At 34.1% G+C, this 21415-nt stretch overlaps 1 protein-coding gene across 1 annotated transcript; it reads right to left on the bottom strand.

The window, feature by feature from the left end:
- Positions 1-1691: 1691 nt before the first annotated feature.
- On the bottom strand, positions 1692-21227 carry LOC109083264 (B-cell receptor-associated protein 31-like). The gene is made up of 8 exons (XM_042761745.1): positions 21071-21227; positions 20237-20345; positions 18481-18581; positions 17522-17666; positions 13721-13856; positions 7324-7453; positions 4977-5077; positions 1692-3932 (listed from the first exon to the last, which is right to left on the bottom strand). Exons 2-8 carry the CDS (start codon positions 20326-20328, stop codon positions 3894-3896), a joined length of 744 nt encoding a protein of 247 aa, XP_042617679.1. The 5' UTR covers positions 20329-20345; positions 21071-21227; the 3' UTR covers positions 1692-3893.
- Between the last annotated feature and the right edge of the window lie 188 nt (positions 21228-21415).

Genomic DNA, 21415 nt, shown 5'->3' with positions numbered 1-21415 from the left:
CACACAGGCCTTCTGAAGCGAAACGATGCGTTAGTGCAAGAAAAATATTGATTTTTAAAAATGTATAAACTGTAATTTCAAGCTTTTGGTCGTTCAAGCAGGCGCGTGCACGACAAGGCGTTCCAGCGTATGACGTAGGCGTAGCGGAAGGAGCAACGTACATTTTTGGATGAACTATCCCTTTAAAGCATAAGGTGATCACAATTCTGACATATTCAGAGGTAAGTTCTGAGGTAATTTATTTTAACCTTGATATTCCGAGGTAAAGATATGAAAATTATTTTTTACACAAAGGAGATCGCAAGAAAGGTTAGCTGCCTGCATACTGTGTAAAATGCCATTTAGGTAACTAATAATTATGTAAGGCGTTTCTATTTAGGACATTATTATAGGAACTGTTGCTGTCAAGTATGTTTCATTGTTTTCCCCTTTTTAAAATTTTGTACAAATCATCCCTCATAACATCTATTAGCGGTTTTATGTGGCAAAACTAAAGCTGCCACCCCTCATTCTGCTCTAGCCCCACTTTACCACACCAAATATAAACTCCTGACACGCCACTGAAGCTCATTCAGTAAACACGTCCAAAACACAGCCTGATAACACAATATGTGTGTCATTTTGCAATAACATAATGATTCTTTATGTGTTATTGGTAATATGGTGGGGTATCAAGTAGGTAATTCCTCCTCACTCGGTCTGTGCAGCACGTAGTTCACGACTCTGTTGAGACGTTGGCCCAGGATCACAGTATGACAAATACTGTTCATAATTATTCAGGACAGTACAGAGGAAAAATCCTGTGCTTGCAAACATTCAGTCTGACCTCATTTCAGAGTTGTAAATCACAAATGAATCATTTAACAACTCCATAAAATATTTTGAAAAAAAAAAAAAAATGCTGTTTAGTCACCTGATGCACGTACGACTCTTTCCTCTGGGGGTTTAAATGGCGACTGGTCGCGTTTTTCATCTTTTACAACGAATAAGGTCTTAAGTTTAACACAAAACAACACAAACTGTAAATGTTTCTAGTATTCCAAATCTTCTTAAAATGTATGGTATACTTCTGTGACCGAAATAATTTGCTATTCACTTATAATCCTTGAATTCAGAGAGTAAAGATGTCCGATTAATGAATTGTTCGTTCAAGTCAAATTTTCAGAATGAATCATTTGATTCTGTTCACAAATGGTTACAGCCAAACCGCACTTGTTTCATAATTGATTATTGAACGGAACTGACTTGAGCTGAATAATGACACTACTGTGAGCTGCTTTATTCTGTTATTTTCCTGTTTTATTTCCACAAAGCTGCTTTGAAACAGTCGGTACTGTATGAAGTGCTATAAAGATGATTTGACTGAAAGTACCTGGTCAGACTGATTCGATCACAAATCGAATTTAATTCGGTTCCCGAGTTCAACTCACCGAATCAATGGTCCGGTCATGGCAACTAACAGCCTGTGAAAGGAAAATTTTACCAAAAAAAAAAAAAAAAAAAAAAAAAAAAAAACTTTCTAATGACTTCCTAACAATTTAAACGGCGCACAAATTGTATGGATAACTTCTATGATAATTTTATGTAACTTTTAAGTGAATCATGGCAATAATTCTGAGAGAATTGTCCCCTTAATTACTGATAGTAGTAAAATATTTTATTAATTAAAAAAATAATACACTGGAGACAAATCAAGATAAATGAAGCAGAATTTATTGGTTTGGTTTTTCAACATCCCAACTAAAGCACATCATCAGAACACACTACACACAGATTTTGAAGTGAAGTAATGCAGACTGACGTTAATACAGACAAAACCTTGCTGAAGACATTTGAGGCAGATAACAGCACTATCAGAACCGTGCGTTCACACAACTACGCAATCACAACTTGTTCCACGACGCCCAAGTATTGTTTATTCCATCACTGCCAACATCTCAGTGCATTTTTTTTTTTTTGCAAGAACAAAAAGTAAAAACCTGATACAAGAAAGCAGCAGCTACATTTGGGAACGCATATAAAAAAAGAGCCCCTTTAACAGTACTACACAATTCACTTGTTTATTAACGGGTTTGAAAATTACACAATATGACATGACCGCCAAACTATTAAACTGAATTCCTGCCATCTCCATCTTCAATACACACTGACATTTTCATTGAACTGGTGCTCTGGTTAAAATTTCACTAATCTAACCAATCGTTGAGCGCATGAAATAGTAAACTAGAGTCATGGCAGCAGATGTCATTCCTCACATTCTCATGAATGGTAACCCTCCAGGAGGTCTTGACTGAATTATCCGACAATGTGCCAGTGATCCCCATGCCCTTTTCCCTAGGATCCCAAAACGGCGCTATCGTATCGTTATTCCCTCAGATCCCTATGTTAGCACGACTATGATATCATTCCAGTTGATACTTGTTCAGGTTGCACTGCTCTGAGATCACAAAGATATTTATTTACACATGCCAGACAAGAAGCGCTTAAACTGTAAAACAGCAAGAGTAACAGCGAATATAACGGAGTTCAACCCGGTGACCTTTAGTGATGTTAAATGTTATCTGCGTGGTAAATGCAAAACTAACACGTGGCCCTCAAATGCGACATGAATATCATTTCAATAGCTAGAGAACAAGAGATACAGTGCGCTGTGTTTTGAAACACAATATCAGCTGTGGATGCTTTACTGTTCCTGCCAAAGCAGCATTCTTACCCACTTAAACAGCCCTGCCGAGCTCATATCAGATTATACCGACTCGGTGGCCTCAAACCAGACAGGACTGGAAAGAAGCAGTTTACTCGCTCTGCTCTACAATAGCCCTGAAAAAAAGTAGGCTATGCCACACCCAAGACAAAATAAAAGAAAAACATCTTCCTGTAGCATGACGTGTGACAGGCAAACTGACAAATGAGGCTTGTCGATCGGAAACTGGAGGGATTTTCTTTCTCAAGTGCTTACTGGGTGTAAAGTGTCATGCACCCTGTTAATCAAAGATCTAAAATTAACCAAGACATGCATCTGTACTGCGAACAAATCTCCATTTTCATAAGGAAAGTTTTAAGGTTTCTCCCATATGGCAAGAAAATTAAAGCAGGTTATTAAAAAAAAAATTGAATATCCTGTAGTTTTTCTTGATCCTTCATATAAACAAAGGGACTCATTTATGAATCACAAGCTGAATGAATCTCTGTAATTGGTTTTTTTAAATCGCGCTTACGTAAACTGATGCATTCAATTCAATGTGGCTATTTAAAAGAATAGGTCACCCAAAAATAAAAATCTCCTGAAAATGTACTCTCCCTCAGGCCGTTCACTTGCTCAACTCTCTCCTCTGCAGTGAATGGGTGCCGTCAGAATGAGAGTCCAAATAGCTGATCAAAACATCCACACCGCTCCAGTCCAGCAATTAACATCTTGTGACATTTTTAATATCAAGGTTACTTCAGATTTGTTCTGATGAAGAAACAAACTAGTCTTGGATGGCCCAATAATGAGTACAGTTTCATCCAATTTTCATTTTTGGGTGAACTATTCCTTTAAGTAAGAATGATTAAGAATGACAGAAATTCACTCTGCTTGTGTTTCATGGATTAGGCTCAGTGTATCTGATATAACACTCTGACACGTCAAGAAATGTTAAAACTCATTCAATTCTAAACTGATATTTTATAACCGAAACACTTTAAACACCAAATGTTCACAACAAAAATGGAAAGAAAACATGTTACAGTGTGTGAAAACCCTACAGAGGCTTTAATGAATCAAGTGAAAGCGCATGCATGAAGAAGGGAACCCTGTTCTTACACAGCCAGAGAAGTGACGCGCTGCCCAGCTGAGCCGCTATCAGCCAATGAGGATGCAGGAAAGACAGCAGGTGCATGATGGCTTTCTTTCAGTCTGACTTCTTGTCCTGTTGAGCGTCACATTTGGCCTGCGTTCAGAGACAGAGCAGAAAGAACTTCACCAACTGACAGAGATTTGCACAATCCTGTAAGATTTGGTGAGTGGTTTTGGGTGGCTGGCATGACGCGGGAAGTCTTAGCCGTGTCCTGCATGCTTTATACACTGTATATATAAAACTGTATGGGATGACAGAATGAGCTTCACAGCGCTGTGCTGTGCATGAAAGCACCTTGTTGACCTTGCTGCTGTGTGCTGAGCGTGTAACAATGCAACACGTGTTCATGAGTCACGGTCTCTTAAGAGCTGCTTATTTATATGTAAACAAGAGACGCCTGTGTATCTGACCCCCACCCTCTTTCACTTACACACACTTAAGAAGACTACCAGCCATACCGTTAATGTTTCCAGAGGACGACGACTGACAGGTGCACAGACTTCAGGGTAATAAAAGTACAGAAAAAAGTGAATAAAGAGAGAGTGAGGCAATCTCTTCTAGTATCATCAGCCACGTGATTTTCAATATTGTGAGCTGATTTCTTTTAAGAGTAAACATAATTCGAACCAAACAGCAACTGTTGCAAAGTAAATTAAATAAAAAATATTTAAAAAAACAATTAAACACTTTCTTCTTATTCTTCTTCCATGAACTTTCACTAAATGAGTTCATGGAAGAATACATAATCAAATTTACCAACATATCAAATTAATAAAAACTAAAAAAAATCCTACATGCTTACACAAAAACATTTAATTTAAAGTAAAACGGCATGCTAGAACTTTTGAGTGAAGACGTAGTGAATAAGACTTTAACTTGACTGGTATTTATGCATACGAGGCTTAGCAGAAGAAATAGAATAAATGTTTAACCAGAGACCGCCACATCCAAATTCACATACTTCAGATGCTACTGAAATCATTCATCTTTTTTTCAGGTCACTTCAGGTTTGACTTCAGTTATTATGCTGCCTTAAAAGGCAGCAGTTTTTGTAGACAGTGAGGCAGCTCACTAGAGACTAGAGCAGAGCTAGGACTGGAAAGATGTTAGCGGTCCGACACATGCGTGAGCTCTGACCTGCAGTCTGCCGTGTTCCTCCAGCAGACGGTCGTACTCTGCTGTGAGGTTCTCAGCCTGCTTCTTCATGGCCTTCACGTCGCTGTCTGACTTCTGAAGAGCTACACACACAAGCAAACAGTGTAAACAATAAGTCCTAGAAATACAGGAGTCAGAGATCTAAATGACCTTTTCAGTAGGTCTACACATTCTCCAGGTTCGAGTACCATCACAGAGCATGACCTTTTGACTTTCAGTGGAATCTCTGGTCCACTTTGTGTCTTATTCTGTCCAAATACTGCTCCCTTAGACCAGAAGAGACCATGTGATTGACATATAATACCACTTAAATGGTTTTTTGTGGGGTTGCTAAGAAGTTTTCATGTTTTTTAAGAAGTCTCTTATTTATTGAATCTACAATACAGAAAAAAACAGTTATATTGCGAAATTTTATTACAATTTAAAATAACTGCTTTCTATTCCAATGTATTTTAAAATGTACTTTATTCCTGTGATGCAAAGCTGAATTTTGAGCATCATTACTCCAGTCTTCAGTGTCGCTTCAGAAATCATTCTAATACACTGATTTGGTGCTCAAAAACATTTATTATTATTATCAGTGTTAAAACAGTTGTGCTGCTTAATATTTTTGTGGAAAAAAAAGAAAAATTCAGGATTCTTTGATATATAAAAAGAGAAAACAGCATTTATTTGAAATAGAATTATTTGTACAATGTAAAAAAAGCTTTACTGTCACTTTGTTCAATTTAGTGCATGCTTGATTAATAAAAGTATTAATTTGTTAAAAAAACAAAAATATTAGTGAACCCAAACTGCTGAAAAGAAGCATATAACACTATTTTTGACATTTAAACGGCAGGTTGATCTGAAAACTATTACTAAAACAATAACTGCATGCAAGCTCACTTACTGTTTTGTGCACTACCCTTAAAATGTGCTTTGCTACAAGATGACCCAATGGAGACCTCAGTTTGGGGGTCATCAAAGGGTCATGAACCCTTTAGCTCTGTCTAAATACAGTAAGCGTGTGAAAGGAGGCGTGGGAATCGATCTTACTAAACTTGTTCTTTCGTAAGAAGTGTAGGTTTGCTGAGGTCATCTCGTGTTGCTCACTGTAAGGTCATCAAAAGGACCAACGTTTTTTTTTTTTTTTTTTTGATGAACTTTAATCCATGTCTGACAACATTAAATAACGAATGCATTAAACGGAATGCAAATAAATGCTTTTAAACTTTCTATTCATCAAAGAATCCTGAAAAAAATGCGTCACAGTTTCCACAAAAATACATGTGTGGTGTTACAAAAAACTGGAGTGAATGATGCTGAAAATTCAGATTTGCTTCACAGGAACAAAATACATTTTAAAATATTGAATATATTCAAATAGAAAACAATGATATTTGACAATATTACTGCATTTACTGTATATGCAAATAAATAGAACCCGGGTGATCAGAAGAGACGTTCTGACCCCAAACATTTAAACGGTAAATGTTCCAATAAATGTCTCAATAAATGCTCCTGGTTTTTTTGTGTGGCCAATTCATTAATGTATCATGTTAATATTACTCTAAAGAAAAAGTGTTAGTTTTAATAATCTTTAATCAAAACATGACTTTCACCACGTCTGAAATGACTTTTTTTATTGCAGTGAAAAACATTAAATCAATAATATCACATTCCATTTTGCATGATCCAATCAAATCATTACATTAATACTAATAATCTTCCCAAGTAAAAAAGTCATATATTTAAAACATTGCATTTACTTCATAATAAGTATAGTTCATAATTTGAGACATACTGATATAAAAATAATTCAACTTTATTTGGAGTACTACTATCATTTCTTAATATTAAGCCTAAAATGTGTTTTAATGTCACTATTGATGAGGATAGTATGATTTTTGAATAATATCAGTCTTTAAATGCAAGTTATTTAAAGTGTGCCTGAAGTATACTTGCAATAGTTTCACTTTAGCACAATCAAACATACTTCAGTATATCTTTAGTTGGACTTCTGCACAACTGAAGAGCGTTGAGGACAAAATTAGTTGTTCCAGTTTAGCAGACTTTAAGTATACCAGTTTAGTATACCAAAAGCACAATTGCAGGGTATATTTATTAAGTACAGAAATATGTAAATGTATTTGTAGTACATTTAACTATATAATACAATTGACTTTCCACTAGGGTTCATAATAAAAAAAATTGTTTAATGGTCTTTCAGCCATTAATGTTCACCAGGAGACTGTGCAACCATAGACATGCACACATTAGCTTTTTATTTTTAAATGTGTAAACAGGGAGTGGTTCGGTGTATGAGTGATTCAGAGTCATTAAGTACCTTTTTTTGTTGCGTCGAGTTCATCCTTCAGTTTCCTGACCTCTTCTGTCAGATTTTTCTTCTCCTCCTCCACGCCACCCTTGGCCTTCCCACCCACTTCAGGCACTTCTACGCCCGCTTCCCTCAGTTTCTGATGAAAAACAGTAAGTCTGTTTGTTAGTCATATCATGGGATAATCAGCTATTTCTCAGAAAGTGTTGCTCTGAGTTCCCTGAAGATATTGGGAGGGTGTAAAATATCTGATAAATCACTTCATGTGTTAACACAGAGTCATGTTTAAACTGGTTTAATTTTTTTATGCATGTTATTGTGCACAATTTACTCTGGACTCAATCCATTTCCAATCACTAAAATCAAGATCCATTCTGCTTTCCAAACATATCCAGTTCATCATATTTCAGAGGTGAAATGGGTTGCAAACAGTTACTTGGAAGGATGTTTTTAGCTGAATAGAAGGACAGGGATGGAGCTAGAAGACTTGTAAAACATTTCTCTGAAAACCTAAACCACTGTGCTGTAGGGACTCTCTTTATAATTTCACAGGCCATTCATTAACATAATAAGTTACACAGGGAAAAAAAACACAAGTGCTCTATTTTCCAGGGATTGCAATGATGTTAAAATTAGGTTTATCAATGTCCTTCATCTGTGTCACCAGCTTAGAAGATCCAGTTAGTGAGTAACCATCAACGGCAGCCATTCACATCTAACTGGCCGATTCCTCATACAAACACAAAACATTCTCCAGGAAGATGATTTTAGCCTGTAGGCTCACTAAATACTAGAACACTACAGAATAAATGGTGTGATCAACTCTAACAACATATGCAGTTAAATACAAAACCTTTTAACAGCTAAATCATTTTGTGATTCAGCCATTCAAAAGCTATGTATCTATCTATCTATCTATCTATCTATATATATATATATATATATATATATATATATATATATATATATATATATCTATATCTATATCTATCTATATATATCTATATCTATATCTATATATATATATATATATATATATATATATATATATATTATTTGGATATATATATGCTAAATGGTGAACAATCTTTACAAGAGATTTTATTTATAATTTTTTTTATTGCTTAGTTTATTTGGATTTAGTAGTTAAGTTTGGACTCTAATACTAGTGCGCTGCAGAGTTATTATAATTAACTAAAACTATTTAACATTAAAACATTTTTGTTACAAGAAATAAACAAACTGAAATTAAAATAAAAAAATATATATTTTATTTCAGCTAGCTGATAAGGCAACATTTCTAATTTTAAATGAGAAAAGTTTAACTTGATGTTCTAAAAAAAACTAAAATAAATAAAAATGATAGACACTATAGATGTTTGTGTATATAAACTATTAAAAATTACAATGCCCAATAAATGCAAAATAAAAATACTAAATCTTTAACTAAAATTAAATTGAAAATGGAATTATTTTTAATATATATTAAAAAAACTGAATCAAAATAATAAATGATTAAAAACTATAATAGTATGATGGAATGACACTGTGCATACTGAACACTTAATGTAGCCTACTATTTTTATTTAAATATATTTAAGTATGTAATATGCAAATATGTCACATGACCTCTTTATGTTAATCATAAAAAACATTGGAAAAAAGGAAATCACAGCGATAATACTTCCGGTTTACACTGGAAATCCGTTGAAAAAGGTCATGCATTGTGGGATAAAGCAGCACATGTGTACTGCAAGTCCTGAGATCAAGATATCATGAATATTTGTTTTTTCCCAGAAGAGAAATGTTAAATGCACATATCAGCTAAAATGTTACTGTTTAGTACTTTTACTAAACACAACAAAAGTGACATTTGGATTTAATGGGGTCATTAATGAACAATAAGTGTCTGAAACTTCAGTAGCAGTCAGCACTAACTCAACAGTCTGCTCACAGACATCCTGTACTCTTGTTCTGCTTACAAATTAACACATAACGGCATGAGGAACAATGTGGTAAAGCGTTCAAGGGTCATGAAAGTTTCTCATACATGAAAGGAGTTCCACAAATCGTTAAAACCTGACCGAGTGAATATTTTCATGTTAAACTGCTCAAGGTACGTGGCCCAAGGCACACAGACATTTTTCAAAGAGCCTATTCAAAGTGACCTAGACAAGGGAACAAACACAAGGGAGTGTTTTAGTTCTTGTCAAACAAAGGAAAGATGTTTTCTGGCCTCGGGGAACAACTAAATCTGGCTCAGATGTTTTGGATGATGTTTCCTGCAGATATATTAAAAGAAAGTTCAAATACAACTGAAGCACCAAGCTGAAAAGACTACTCTTAAGTGGGACATGAGAGAAGATGTTGCAAGCTGAGTCGACCCTTTAATCTAGGAAACTGCATCATTTTGTCATGTCATAAAGAAATAAACCAATACATAAATAAATAAATGCATGCATTATGCAGACTTACTGTAACATTCATAATGCAAATTTCCCTCTGGAGTTCATCCAGATCATTTATGGGAATAAATCAGTAAAAACATTGTGCAAACTGCCACATTTATGACGTCACACCCACATGACCGCCTACATTACGATACGTGGAGATTCGCCAGTCATAACAAAGATCATTTACCTATACTGTAAAGCCTTAATGGTACAAGTAGCAATAACAGCCTGCTAAATTCCCACAGAAAGGGTGAAAACGGTACAAATGAACTAAAATAAAACCTTGATTAAAAATATAATGCTCAAATAAAAACAAAAAAAAATGAAAAACACCAACCAAAAAACCAAAACAAAAAAAAAACTATCAGTAATAAAAAAAACCAAAGGATCCGTCTCGGCTAATTGCATTATGAATTATTAAAAAACTATTTCTCATAACTAATAGCTGCAATAGAATGAGATTTTATGAAGCAGGACCTTGCAAAATTCATGATCTTATTCACACTTAATTGTGAGAGCGCTCCAATAGCTGCTTGGGGACCAATGATGGAGAATGATCAACAGAGATGAGGGATCAATACAGGCCCTTTAAGGGGTTTGTGTGCTGTTCTCACCTCGTCCCCTCACAGTACGGCCCCATAAGCATCTATTTTATGCACTCAAGTCTATCAGCAAAATAATCAGGTCATCTCACCCAGTTCAAGGACACTTGAAGAACAGAGTGGGAGATTTACAGGCCTCATTCTGCCAGAGTCAAACTTCATTTACGAAATTGAAAAATTCCAACATCTGTCACTCAGCACGGCTTGTGCTGTTGTTTATGGCTCGCTCTGTGGTTACAACATTTGACAGACGTGAATTATGGCAGTGTGTGTGTGTGATAACCCACGTGTGCCATGCTTCTGCATGCGGTGACAGCATGCAAAGATCAATGTGGTGTCTTACTGCACGTCAGCACTGTAATTGAGCCACGCAGTGCTGATCTATCCCAGCATTCCCCACGTTCAGGCATCTACATACTAACAAACTACATCTGCTAAAGATAACACAGCAAGTGATAGCCATTTGCAGGGCTTTTATTAACTAATTAGACATGCAAGGATATTACAATGTTTGCAAATGTCATACCATTAGGGATATGCCGGTATCAAATTTTCATGTTGCGATTTATTGCTAATGCTTTTATCACGGTATACGGTAATATCACGATGTTGAAATTTAGTTTCAAAAAAGTGGTCATAATACAGTATAACAGATTTATTAACTTTTTTCTTATAACAAAAATAACTGAACATTTAAATACAGTAAATCAATACAAGATGTGTAAATCAATACAAGTTTTACGCAGATTAAAGTGCAAAAGAACTACAAGACCAATAGGTATCACTTTACAATAAGACCTCATTAGTTAACCTTAGTTAATGCATTAACATTCACAATGAGCAATAGCTACATTTGCTACAGAAGTTATTAATCTTTGTTAAAAAATACAAGTCTTAGTTCATGTTAGCTCATTAAATAACACAGCTGCAACTTTTGATTTTAACAACGTGTTATTAAATATCAGAATACCGAAGATTAATGAATGTTCAGAAGAATTTTTCATTGGCAGTTTATGTTAACTAATGAATTAACTAATGTTAACTAATGAAGGCCTAATGTAAAGTGTGAACGAACAATAAAGAATGAAAAAAAATTAAAACAATATCTAGGGCATGTTGTAGTCCAGATTAAAATGTAAAAAGTGTTTGAAAATAAATAGCCAATTAAGTCAGTATAATTTCAGTATATTTCAATATTTTTCTGTGTTGCTTTATTGTATTTAAATATTCAGTTATTTTTGTTATAAGAAAAAAGTTATTAAATCTGTTATACTGTATTATGACCACTTTTTTTAAACTAAATTTCAATATCGTGATATTACCGTATACTGTGATAAAAGCATTAGCAATTAAACGCAACATGAAAATTTGATACCGGCATATACCTACATGAAGGCCACTAGGAAATTTTCAAACTTAAATCTATTTATAATCGTAATGCTTACAAACTAACAACAGAACACACAAGACTAAAACTATTTATCAGATAAAGCTTGAAATTAGTCTGTTTGTTAACCAATTCAGTCTGAATTACAAGCAGATGTGTGTCATCGGAGTGTCATCATATGTTTTCTACTCTAAGGGTACAAACTAGCATTCGGCACTTCCTCCTTTCACTTCATTTGAAAAGGCCTGTCAACATGGAACTGTTCTATTGAACTGTAGTTCCGCTCTACATTGTTTAAACTGTCAGTTATTTAACAGATGTTAATTATACAAAGTGGTTGCCAATTCCATTGAATTTCCCTGGAAGTCCACTGGACGCAAATGCGCTTCAGTGCCTCAAGAGCACAAAGATGAAAGCTCATCACCACCTATAAAGATTCAGTTATCAACCACTCAACCAAACCTCAATATTTGGGTCACTTGCCCTACTTGAATATGCTATCAACAATGTGTTCTTGATATGAAATACAACAACTAGAACAGTCAAAATATTTTCCAGATTATATTCCAAAATTCTAACCGAAATGTATTCCTACACATTTTTATAAATACGTATATAAATGTATTCATTTAAAATATTTTTATAAAAAGTATTCTCATCATAAATATGTTGTTCACATGTACGTATATATGTACTACCGTTCAAATGTTTGGGGTCAGTATTTTTTCTTTTCTTTAAATACTTTTATTCCTCTTGGACACATTAAATTTAACATTGTTTTCAACATTAATAGCAAAAAAAAAAAAAAAAAATAATAATAATAATAATAATAATAATAATAATATTATTTATTATTATTATTATTTATTATATATATAAAAATAATATATATTATATATATATATATATATATATATATATATATATATATATATATATATATATCTTGAGTATTAAAAGCAATTATTTTAAATAGTAATATTTCATAATATGACTGTTTTGACTATTTTTCATCAAATAAATCCAGCCCAAATAGAAATGTATTAATTTTATAATATTTTTCTAAAAACTATTATCTCATATATATATATATATATATTATATATATATATATATATATATATATATATATATATGCATTTTTTGGTCATTTTTTATGTATTTTCTATTTATTTATTTTTAATAATTTTATTCATCATGGACACACTAAATTTTCAACACTATTACTGGTTTTACTGTATTTTTGATCAAATAAATACAGCCTTGGTGGGCATAAGAGACTTCTTTCAAAAACATAAAAAAAAAATTATACAAAATTCTTTTAACCCAGTAACTCAACATTTCAACTAATTTTACTGGCATCTGACAGTACGTGAGTGTCAAGTGTTACTTTTGGACACTTCCACATACTCTATAAATTCTAAACCCATTTCTAGACATAATGTGAAACTCTGCCCTCTAGAGGTAAAGTGCAAAGTCTGCTGCGCTGTGATGTTGAAGAGCAGTGTTTCTCTGAGGACTGAGAGATGAAGAACACCGAACAAACCAGAATGACTCACGAGAACATGTGATGTTAAAGCATTACTAATGAAGTGCATGTGGGATCACAACTAAAATCTCAAACATGTTAGCAATAACTCAAAATTACAATTCTGTCATCATTTAGTCATTCTCAAGTCTTTCCAACACCATAATTTTTTTTTTTTTAAATAGGTCACTACTATGACCAACACAGCTCCTTAATTGTGTTGGTCATAGACTTTACAATCACATGAGGGTGAGCAAACAAAGACAGAATAATAATTTCTGGGTGAAAAGTTTCTTAATTCAGCATATTCATCACAGTCCCTCCCCTGTGCAACTGTCCCACCCACACTGTTCATTAACTAGGTACCAGGTAAAGGTAACCGCTCCTTGAAAGCCTTTAGGGTCATAAAAAGGCTTTTTCATGCAAACTCTCTCACCTCCTGCAGTTTCTCATTTTCCTCCATGTACTTCTTTGCAGCATCATTTGCTCCCTCTGCCTGCTTTTTAAAGGCTTCATTAGAGGCCATCAGTGTAGCCTGCTGAGACAGCAGAGTTGCCAGACGTCTCAACAGCCTGGAGGAAAAAAAACAACATGCACTCAGACACGAGTGGATTTACTAAACAGACAGAGTGTATCTGATCATTACAGCTCACCGCAGCAGCCTACGTTGCGATTCTGCATTGTACAGACAGATTTTGCCATAATTATTGGTGCTTGAAAAGGCAACAATCTCTATTACTATTATTTGAACAAACCCCTAAATCTAAACACTGAACTTTATTACGTAACTCGTCCTACACATTTCTGTTCCAGACATCAATGATTCCTCAAATCTTGTAGCTTGATGAGGAGACGTGCTGTTACTTTTCTGCATTTTTCACCTTCCAGACAATTAAAACCTCATGACTGCATTTATAAAAAAAAAAAAAAAAAAAAAAAAATATGAAATATTGTTACAATTTAAAATAATCATTTTAATATTTTGATATACTTTAAAATATAATTTATTTCTGTGACGCAAAGACGAGTTTTCAACAGCATTACTCTAGTCTTCAGTGTCACATGACCCTTCAGATATTCTGATTTATCAATGTTGGAAACAGTTGTGCTGATTATGTAAAAAAAAAAATATTTAACTTGTGATTCTTTTTTCGGGATAAAAAGTTTAAAAGAACAGCATTTATTAAAAATACAAATCTTTTGTAACTATGTAAGTCTTTACTATCTCGTTTTATCTATTTAACACATCCTTGCTGAATAAAAGTATTAATTTCTTTCAAAAAAAGAAAAAAAAATTACTGACCCCAAACTTTTGTGTATATCGTTACAAAAAATTATTTGAAATACATGCTGCTCTTTTTAACTTTTTATTCATCAAAGAATCCTAAAAAAAGTATTGTTTCCTGCACTGATAATAAATCAATGATAATTTTAAATTGTAACAACATTTCACAATATTACAGTACATTTTCTGTATTTTTAAACTAGTTTTTTTTTTTTTTTTTTTCAGAAGCATGCATAACACTTCTAGGAAACACAGATGTGCATTAATAACCACAACAAAATCAGCATAAACAAATGAGTAACTACTGCTCGACCATAGGCAAATATCAAGTGGCTTTTGCCAGCCTACAGCCAGTGTATAGCTTTTGGCTATTCTCCTCACTTAACACCGTCAGTCTTCTACAGTTTCATAGAGCAAGATGAGCAGAGAGGTGCAGGCTGATGACATCTGAACCGTGTGCTCGAATGCAGAGGCTAAATGCAGCATGCATCACCTTCATATCAGTGTCCACGTGTAAAAGGGTTCAAGGTTTTGAAAAAGACTGTTGTGACCAAAATGCAGATTTATCCATGGACAGCCACAACTTGCATAAATGCAAGTGAAGCCCACACTTTGGTCACACGCTCTGTATGACGCAACAAGGTGATCTGAAGTGACCTACAGTAGATTCACTTTAACCTCTCCTGATTTTTCAATTCGCCAAATATGACAAACAAGTCATTTTTAGTCGGTGCAAGTGCTTTTACAGTATATAATAAATTGAATATTTTCACAGCAATAAAAATGTCCTGTTCAAAAATAATAATTCCCATTAGAATCATAATAAATTGTAGACAACACAACAAATACTGCATGTATTAATCATGCATAAATACTCCACAATTTAAAAACAATTCTCTTTGTATTTGAAACAAAAAAAAATAATTTTTGCCATGAATATAACGCTACAATGCTTAATGGTCATTAAAAAATGGGCTTTATTTTCTGTGTAGGCCAACTATAATGTGGTGAAATATGACCCTTCTTGATAAACTCTATGAGATTTAAAAAAAATATTAGATTATTTTGCACTAAAAAAAAGTGTGTCATGAATACTTGATCATATTTAAGGTTAGATTATTACAGTTTTTCAGATGATTATGACTGGTTAAATGTAGATAACATCAGAATCAGTAAAGCCAGAGAAGAAAATGGAAGAAAAATTATAATACCAGATGAATGCGTATAAAATGTCGGAAAAAAACAAAAGTTCCAAACATCCATAAAAGATTCATTTACTTTAGAAGAGCTCAGAGAATATATCCCTAATTTAATCTATTTCTCTTACCCCACTAACAATTTTTGTCTTATTTTAAGCATGAATCTAACTAAATTTTGTCAGCGGACTAAGACAAATAGACTTAATAGATTCAACAGATCCAATATATTTTCTCTAAAAACAGGTTATTTTTGTAATGTTTGACATTCTCGTGCATTAACCACTGAACAGCCCTCTCCACAATACACTGGAATCGTCCACACATCCCAGCATGCCTGAGGCACATGTCAAGCTGTCATGCGCCACTTCAGTCACCTTCGTGGCATCTGTGCATGTGCTGGCAGTGTGAAGGAGGTCCATTTTGTAACAGAAGTCATGGCCTTTTGGCCAGCGAGAACACCAAGAACACAGGCTAAATATAATGCCCATCACCAGTTGCTTGATCACATGTCCTGCAGCTGTCCGCATGATTATAAAAACGACACTCAAGCCTGGCAGTCAAGGGAAGTAGTATCGCTAATGGATGTAGTAGTTATGCAGCAGGATATAAATAACCTGCCATTCAGAGAAAATATGGTGAAACCCCTTTATGGGAAAACTATGCAGAGCTGGGAGATTCTCAAATGTTACGTATAGAGCACAACAACGAACCGGCCAATCGGGATGCAAGAAGTTAAGTAACCGTGGATGTGTTTTGTCAATGGAAACATTGTGGGGGACCCCCCCAACTGGCTCAACATAAGATTCTTTCCATGTCTACTGTATTATTGCAACATATTCTGCTCTCTGTCTGCCCCACACACACAAAACTCATTCACCTTTCATGGCTATAAATAAAGATACTGTCTCCAGTGAGGTGGGGATGCAAGATAAATCTGTGCTAGAGAAATTAGGAAGCTAACTGGCATGACAGGCAAGTAATTTATGCAAACAGAACATTAATGGATTTTCACTTTCAATGTGGAAAAATAAATAAAGGAGGCCCAGGGTTAAGGAGAGGAACTATAGCCTTAAATAATGATTTTTGCTGCATTTAATCTTTTGTAGTTCCACTTATCTTCCTCATCATAACATGAGCAGTACACGCTGTAATATCATATCAATAAGATTGATAATATTTTAACTAAACAAAATTCTAACGGAACATCTTTTATGTCACAAACAACCTATATGTCCTGAATATCCTTGAGTGGGCGGGCGGTCTGATTTGATTGACGGATGAGGTCTGCAGCACTGGGCTGTAATAGGCTACAGTGACAGTTGAGAAGTGTTACAGAAGTTAACCAAGGGGACTAAATGTACACGCGGCAAGCTCATAATGAGAGTACGAAAAAATCTTTGTGAGTAAATATGTTATTTGCCAGTTGGCTGGTAATTTTAGTGGGTACTGCAATAACACAGGGTTACAATGAAACAACTTGTGCATTGTTTTATAAATACACTCCTCAGGGATAGAACGTGCTGAACCCAAAGACCCTGTTTTGAGAGTCCGGGTGAAGTTCTGTTTACAAGCTTGGTCCAGAAAATCTGCTGGGAGCCATCAACCAAAACAAAATTCAGACCATGTAACTGATCGTGTTCTGAAATCCAGTGCCAAAGAGAGTTAGTTGAGGTGGGCAAAATACAGAAACGAGAGACACCTGTGGGAGAGAGTGGCATAGAAAATGAAAGAGACTTGGGGAAATAACACTCACAAACACAGGAGCAGAGCGAAGCCGGCGATGTATTCGTTCCTCTGCGCTCTGAAAAGCTTCATGTGCATGTGCTCAACGGCCACGGGGTTGTTGCTCAGATCCACTTTCTCTGTCACACTATATTTTCTTACTTCTCTAAATGCATCTATAAAGGCAGAAACAAAACTTTATTTTTCATTCATAAATCTAGTTCAATCAATGCAAAACTCACAGAGAGAAACTGCTTAACTTAAATGTTTGTAGGCCTGCTGAAATGATGCATTAACAGTTAAATATCTTTTTCACTTTAATTATTGCAGATTTAATTATTGCATGGTCATTCACACAAATTCCCAAACTTAACACATAATATATTTGGTTTAATTTATCTTTCTTTTGACCTTAAAAATGTCATATTCTACACTTTTGGAGCATTTTATTTTTCCCTGAAGAAACACAGAATGTTACTCAAACTGTCTTCCACCAAAAACCTGTTTTAAACCTTTAGAGCTTTATACACTACTGTCAGTAGGACATAGGGTTCAGTTAGATTTTATTAATGTTTTTGAAATAAGCTTCTTATACTCACTAAGGCTACATTTATCTGGTCAAAAAATACAGTAAAAAAAAAAAGAAACATTATTACACTTTATAATAACTGTTTTCTATTTTAATATATTAAAAAATTTAATTTATTCCTGTGATGTAAATCTGAATTTTCTGAGCCCAAATTTTTGAACAGTAGTGTATGTTAACCCTGCCAAGCTGCTGAATACTAAAGCACTGGTATGAAAATATATAGCACATTATGACATCAATACAGCAATCACTTCTGAAAGACCTGCTTCTGCAACTTTTAATAATTATACATCCTCTTTAACATCATACTGACTTAACTGCCATGTGATGGTTTATGTAGATGTATGCAGAAACCTAAGAATGAACGAGACTGCTTAATGAGAACAATGCAGTAAGCTCACCTATGAGCAGAAAGACAAGAATACAAATGATGACGATGAAGGCAGTGTTTCCATACGTTGTGATGACAGTGACCAGTCTAGACTTGAAAAATCTGCTCCATCTACAAAGGCAACAACAGAAATAACATCGTTATAAACAGAGGGCAAGAGAACACATAAGATAACACACATCTTTCTCAACAAGTCCAAAGATCATCATACAGTTTGCATTTCTCCTACACGCCAAAAAAGGAGCACATACAGATCATACTGTCTTTGAGAGGCATTTCTTGTTTTGTTTTGTGAGGAGCAAAATTCTCAGTGCTTCTTGTGATTCTAAGAAAATGTTGTTTACCAAGTGACCCAACGTTGCAACCTTTAAATCGGCTTGAAGGTCATGGTGAATGCTCTCAAATTAAGAAATGACTTTCTCACAAGACTCCTATTCAAAATCTTTTTTGTGTAATAAAAGCACTGAACAGAATTTAATTATCCCGGTAATGCCGGAATCAAAATATCCAACTCAGCTCAACTCATGTTTTAGGACTTTAACACAGCAACAATATTTAGCCACAAATGGACAGATTTCAGGACTGACAGCATTGTGGGATCTTTCCTGGAAATAGGTTGAAGAAAACCGGTGTTAGAGAATTAAACGTTTTTAGAACATCACGACTATCAGACATCATTAAGATTACTATGGATTTTTCACTTAGTTTCTCTAAACCTGTTTCCATGGAGAAACAAATCCATCTACAGTACAGGTCAAAAGTTTGGAAACATTACTATTTTTAATGTTTTTGAAAGAAGTTTCTTCTGCTCATCAAGCCTGCATTTATTTGATCAAAAATACAGAAAAAACATGTAATATTGTGATATATTATTACAATTTAAAATAATTGTTTTTAAATTTATTATACTTTAAATTATCATTTATTTCTGTGATGCAAAGCTGAATTTTTAGGATTATCATCACATGATCCTTTAGAAATCATTCTAATATGATGATTCATTATCAAAGTTGGAAACAGTTCTGCTGCTTAATATTTTTTTCAGAACAAGTGATACTTTTTTAGGATACTTTGATGAATAAAAAGTAAAAAAAAAAAAAAAAAAAAAAAAAGAAGCTGTTTTTAAAATATAAATATTTTGTAATAATATACACTACTGGTCAGTAATTTTTTTTTTCTTTCTTTTTTTAAATAAAATCAATACTTTTATTCAGCAAGGATGTGTAAAAATTAATAAAAAGTGATAGTAAAGAAAATATATTATTAGAATATATATTATTAGAATTTTTTTTATTTTGAAAAATGCAGTTCTTTTTAACCTTTTATTCATCAAATATATTAGACAGCAGAACTGTTTCCAACACTCATAATAAATCAGAATATTAGAATGATTTCTAAATGATCATGTGATAGACTGGATGTTACATGTGACACTGAAGGCTGGAGTAATGATGCTGAAAATCAGCTTTGCATCACAGGAATAAATAATTTTTTTAAAGTATATTCAAATAGAAAACTATTATTTTAAGTTGTAATAATATTTCACAATATTACTGTTTTTTCTGTATTTTTGACCAAATAAATGCAGGCTTGATGAGCAGAAGAGACTTCTTTCAAAAACATTAAAAATAGTAATGTTTCCAAACTTTTGACCTGTACTGTACTGTACTGTACTTGGATGGCCTGAAGGTGAGTTAAGTTTCAGCAAATCTTCATTTTTGGGTGAACTACTGCTTTAACGTGTTTCAACAACATCTGAAACTCACCGTTTCGGGGAGATGAAGGGGACACACAGAAGCAGTACCGCAAACACCTCAGCATACAGAAACGTTGCCACAGCCGTCCACTGAAGACTCATGACGGCTACCTGTGAGTCTGTGAGAACACATCAGCAGTGATCAGCCTAACCGACTACATTCACATTACTAACCAGACCCTGTGAACATTAATTAGCATCAAGAATGTGAAATGCACAAAGTTGTGACAATATATTGTACTAAGTCTGAACAAAAGCCCTGATGCAAAGCACACTGGTTCCTTTTTTTTATTACACCATGTAAGAAATGAAGACACGCAAGTGCTCTGGAGAAAACTAGTACAACAGCACCATCTCATGTCTACTACAGAAAAGCCCCAGCCACAAACTGAAATCATCTCTGAGGCCTTTACAAATTATGAGACATGATCAATAACCAATTCATGTCAAATACAAAGAGAAACTACTTGGTTTTGGTTACATAACTGAAAAAGTAAAAGCAGCTCACAGAGAACAATTTCGGTCACTAAAGACAAGAAAATAAGCAGAAGCAAGTGTATTTATCAAATAATTCAGAACAGATTAAAAATGTAAAGGCAGGCCAGGGAGTCATGATTCAGCATTTAAATGTTTGATAATAAGGGAAGGAATAAACGTGTTGATAGATCTCATATATATGAATAATGAGAAGACATAATGTAAACAAACACATACATGAACATCATGTCTGTCAGAGCAGCACAACATATGTGTAAATTCGCATACACATACAATTAACCGCATTCATAAGAGCGCTGGTTATGACTGAGGTGTAAATAATTAAATGATTGCATTTAGAACTTACAGAATTTGAAGTTAAAGCGGAAATATGCACAGAAAGGCCTGCAGGAAAGTGTCAAAACTCTTGCTGCACCCTGATCCCACGCCACACTAATCTACTTCCGGCACGTGTGCCAACTCATTCTACACGTGACGACTTCCCGCGTCGAAGCCGGGAAATGCTAGCGTAAGAGTCTGTTTAATAAAAATAAATGACATAAAATATATATTAACAATTAAAGTAAAATAATACAATTTTTATAAAAAAGTTTTAAAAAAATCATTAATTCCTTTAATTTTACATTAATTTGAGAAAATCGTGTCAGATGCAAAGCCCATATCATGTGAATTGCGTGGAAATTTGGACACC

The sequence above is a fragment of the Cyprinus carpio genome, chromosome A8 (assembly GCF_018340385.1).
Source record: "Cyprinus carpio isolate SPL01 chromosome A8, ASM1834038v1, whole genome shotgun sequence".
Taxonomy (NCBI): Eukaryota; Metazoa; Chordata; class Actinopteri; order Cypriniformes; family Cyprinidae; genus Cyprinus; species Cyprinus carpio.
This window is presented reverse-complemented; position numbering and strand designations above follow the sequence as displayed.